This window comes from Castanea sativa, chromosome 7, assembly GCF_040712315.1.
Source record: "Castanea sativa cultivar Marrone di Chiusa Pesio chromosome 7, ASM4071231v1".
Taxonomy (NCBI): Eukaryota; Viridiplantae; Streptophyta; class Magnoliopsida; order Fagales; family Fagaceae; genus Castanea; species Castanea sativa.
In genome coordinates this window covers 22,860,052-22,864,674 of record NC_134019.1, presented here as the reverse complement: position 1 = coordinate 22,864,674, position 4,623 = coordinate 22,860,052, and the positions used below count along the sequence as shown (strand labels likewise).

At 43.9% G+C, this 4,623-nt stretch overlaps 1 protein-coding gene across 1 annotated transcript; it reads right to left on the bottom strand.

Moving 5' to 3' along the window:
- Window positions 1–3,530: 3,530 nt before the first annotated feature.
- On the bottom strand, window positions 3,531–4,187 carry LOC142644165 (uncharacterized). Its single transcript, XM_075818838.1, has one exon. The coding sequence runs from the start codon at window positions 4,185–4,187 to the stop codon at window positions 3,531–3,533; it is 657 nt and encodes a 218-aa protein (XP_075674953.1).
- Between the last annotated feature and the right edge of the window lie 436 nt (window positions 4,188–4,623).

Below are 4,623 nucleotides of genomic sequence, written 5' to 3'. Positions count from 1 at the left end.
ATCCTTCTGAGATTGTTAAGTCTAGGGGGAATTATAGCTTTCTACCAAGGAAACCGTTGCTTAGGCTAGTGTACAAAACACCTGAATCTAACCAAAATTGGAAGATCCGGTATTTCTTCATCTAGGGAGACAACTGGGTGTGTCACCTTGATGAATAGGAGAACATGCCTCTAGTTGATAAAACTTGGGGCATCTTGCCTTTGTTTGGTGGGTGCCCGTCTGCTTAGTTTTTTGCTCGTTTATCTTTTGTATGTTTTACTTGTTAGTCTAACCATCTCTTATTGAAACTCAAGAACGCTCAGAAGTTGATCTTGAACAGTGGAGTTTTTTGAAAAAGATTTTCAAAGTTTCTTTGAGAGGATGTGGAAGACGCTCGTCACCTTGGACACTTAACACTGGTACTGTGACGGTCCCGAGCCTACAGCCACTACACGTCGTTATGATTCACAAGCACGCCAGTGTGAGTCTGTCGCCTATTCCTTACTTTATCCTTTATCTTCATTAACTTTTTAGAAATTCTTGTCAAACTTTTTCTTTTCGTCCTCTTTAATGCAGAAATGGAAGACAGTAAGAGGAGGGCTTATATTCGCCAACAGATCGCCGTGCAGGTGAAGAAAAAACTGGATAAGGTCGTGCCCCCAACTGTAGGGACGGGTCCCTTAAAGCCATTCCTAAAAAGGAAACCAATGGACAAGGTTGATCATCCTCCTAAGAAGCCAAAGGTGGTGACTGGTCCAATCGTCGGGGAGACGACTCCGACTACCAAGCTGCCTCCTCCCCTCGTCATGAAAAAGGAAAGGGTTTAATGACGACCCAAGGTCCTGTTGCTAAGCAGTTCCTTCCCCCCTTCCTCCATGAAGACTCGTGTTATGCCATTGGGCAACTCTCGTCCATTATCAAGGACGATGATTAAGAAGACTTGGGCAACCATGCAACTGAGGCCATGGGGGAGACGGGCCTTTTCAACTTGGCTCAGGTGTGCGCCCGTCCTCTTTCTTTCCCGTTTCTCTATTATCCTCACTTTTAACCTTATTTTGGGTTTCCTTTTGCAGGGGTGCTATGATGAAAGGCCTAATGGACTATTGCATGGCCTGTGAAGAGTTGGTTGGCCATCTGAAAGAGTGGGCTGAGGCCGCAAAGACAGGGTTGAATGAGCTCAAGGCTTGGAGAGGTGCAGATCAAGAAACTTGACCTGACGAAGAAAGCCCTGGAGGAGTCGAAGAGACAAACCGAGGTGCTGACAAACGTGCTCGAAGACAAGGAGGGAGAGATCTCCTCGTTAAGGAAGCAAGTCCTTCAGGCCAAGGAGGACCGAAAGACGAAGTTTAGTAACTCCGACGGCTTCCTTTACGAGCTCGGTGGTTGTTATGCCGAGAGCTTCCTTCCCTGATCTGGACATGTCTTCCATCTCAATTGATGCTCTGGCCTAAACCCTAGCCAGATTCGTAGATCCTGAAGGTACTGACAAGCTATTTGAGGCTAGTCTAACTCCCAACACCCAAGGTGATGGAGAAACTGCAGTTCAAGATGAACAGGTTAAGTCTGTCAAGGATGAGAACCGTCCCCTTGAGGAAGCTAAGATGGCAGGTGACGAGAAGGTTGCGGATGAGGAGTCCCCCGTTAACCAACCATAGATTTTATTTTTGTTTTTATAAAAAGCCTTGGGAGAACAATATTTTTGTAATTTCTTTAACGTTGCCCTCCTTTTTGGGTTTTGTATGTAAACATTTGCCTTCCATGGGCCTTTATCCATTATCTTTTTCCATACCTGTCGCTTACATTCTTACTTGCATTGTTTGAACATGTTTTTGTTATTAGATTTCAATGGATTTCTTTGTCCATGTTGAGGTTAGGTAGGACCAACAGTTTGTCCACTTAGTGGACTAATAATGTAAGTTGGAATCCATTCACATTATGGACTTAGCAAATTTTTGAATATCCCACCCAAAAGGTTGTGTAATCCTCAGGAGATCCCTTGGGTTGCACCCGTCCGTCCACAGCCTTACAAATTTCAAGGTAGTTATTTTTTTTTAGATTTCCTTATATTCGACCATTCATGGACTTAGGTAAATTTTAAGGCGTCCTTGGATGCGTCCGTCAACTTATGAACACGAAGGCATCCTTTTGTGACGCATCCGTCCCCTTATAGACGTGTATTAGTTCTAAGATATCCCTTAGAATGCATCCGTCCCCTTATGGACGTATATAAGTTTTATGGCACCCCTTTGGGATATATATGTCCACTAAGAGACTTAGAAACAGATTCTAAGGCATCCCTTGGAATGCGTCTGTCCACTTATGGACATATATAAATTCTATGGCACCCCTTTGGGATGTGTTCGTCCACTTATGGACTTGCATAAATGTTACGGCGTCTTTAAGGATCGCCCATCCACTTAAGGACTTTAATAAATTGCAAGGCATCCCTTGGGATGTGTCCGTCCATTTATGGACGTATATAAATTTTATGGCATCCTATCGAATGCATCCGTCCAGTTAAGGACTTAGTCGTAAACATGGCTTTGTGGAGATGTACATACATATGACATATTTGAATAACTCCTCTAATTATGATAAATATGTGCATAAGCCAAAAAATTGTTCTTGAAAAAATAAAAGCTGCCATTTGGCTTAAAAAGGTATTGTAGATAATAATAAAAAAACTAAAAAGGAATAAACTGGAAATGAGGAGTAGTCTGTATGCCACCATCTACTGGTAGTATTTCTTTAGGTGCTCAGTGTTTCATGGATGGTGCAACTTCTGTCCGTCGAGTGTCTCTAAGTGATAGGTGCTTTTTCTCCACTATGAAGCGATTTTATAAGGTCCTTTCCAATTGGGTCCTAGCTTCCCTTGGGATGGATCATTTGTGGCGCCCGTCACCTTCCTCAAAACGAGTCTCCTACTTGGAAGAACCTGTTCCTGACCCTGGAATTGTAGTGCTTGGCCATGAGGTCCTAGTATCGTGCTAACCTCTGTTCGGCTATTGCTCTATTCCTGTAGGTTTTCTAGCCGTCATCTTGTATGCCAATAGTACACTTAGTAGCTCGTTTTCCCATATACCATTTTCCCCCTCAAGTCAAGTCTTGATAATTTTGAGCAAGGATCGGTTCGTGACCTCAACTTGTCCGTTGTCCTGAGGGTACACGGGTGAGGAGTAGTGATTTTTGATCCCCAACTGTGAGCAAAAATCCCTGAACGACTTGTTGTCAAACTGCTTTCTATTGACTGAGACCAATACTCTAAGGATCACGTACTTGCAAATGATGTTTCTCCAGACAAAGCTTCGGACGTTTTTCTCCGTGATAGTAGCCAGCGCTTCAACTTCCACTCATTTGGTAAAGTAATCTATATTGACCACTAGGAATTTCAGCTGTCTTACTGCCATCGGGAATGGGCCCATAAAATCTAACCCCCATTGAGCAAAAGGCCACAGAGTTTTCATCAAGGTAAGCTCTTCTATTGGCTTTCAGATGACATTGTCGAACCTCTAACATTTCTCGCAAGCTTTGATGTAAGTTTAGGTGTCCTTCTACATGGTAAGCCAATAGTATCCTGCTCGAATCAGCTTGTGCACTAGTGACCGTGACCCCGAATGGTTCCTGCAGATCCCTTCGTGAACTTCCCTCATGACATAATCTACTTCCTTGGGGGTTAGGCATCTTAGGTATGGTCGAGAGATGCCTCTCTTGTACAAGACGTCTTTTATTAAGACGAATCGTGTTGCCTGAACCTTCAACTTTCTTGCGGCCTCCTTACCGTCAGGTAATGTGTCGTTTTTCACGTAGGAAATAATTGGTGTGGTCCAGTTACTGTCTGAACCTATTTCTTGCACATTGACGCCCTCTATCAAAGGCGAAAGCTGAACAAAAGAACGTACCTTACTAGGGATTAGCATGTGTTCTACAGACGTGTCCTTAGCAAGACAGTCAACTTGCTTGTTTTCTTCCCTTGGAATTTGAACAAATTTGGCCTGTAGGTCAACCATCGGTCTCTTCACTTGTTCTAGGTATTTCTTCATACGTTCATTTTTGCATTCGTAGTCACTGTTCACTTGACTTGAGACCACTTGGGAATCACAATCAACAACTGTACTTGTGGCCCCTACTACTTTGGCGAGGTCCAAACCTACCACTAAAGTTTCGTACTCTGCTTCATTGTTGGTCATAGGGAACTCGAGACGTACCATGCATTCAATCTCGTTCACTTATAGAGAGTGGAGTACTACACCTGCTCCCCAGTTTGCCTGTTGGATGACCCATCGGTGTGGACACTCTATAAAGGATGCTCTTTTGCCCCCTCACCTTCTGTATTGGTGAACTCCGTGATAAAGTCAGCAACTACCTGTCCCTTCATGGCCGTGAGTGGACGGTATTGTATGTCAAATTCACTTAACTCGATTGCCCATAGTGCCAACTGTCCAACAACTTTAGGATTACTCATTGCTCTCCGTATGGGCCTGTCTGTCAAAACTATAGTGTGTACCTGGAAGTATGGCTTGAGTTTGTGAGCTGCTATCACTAAGGCGAAGGCTAGCTTCTCCATTGTGGGGTACCTCTCTTCTACACCTCGAAGTGCTCGACTAGTGTCGTACACGGGCTCCTGTACCCTGTCTTCTTCTTTAA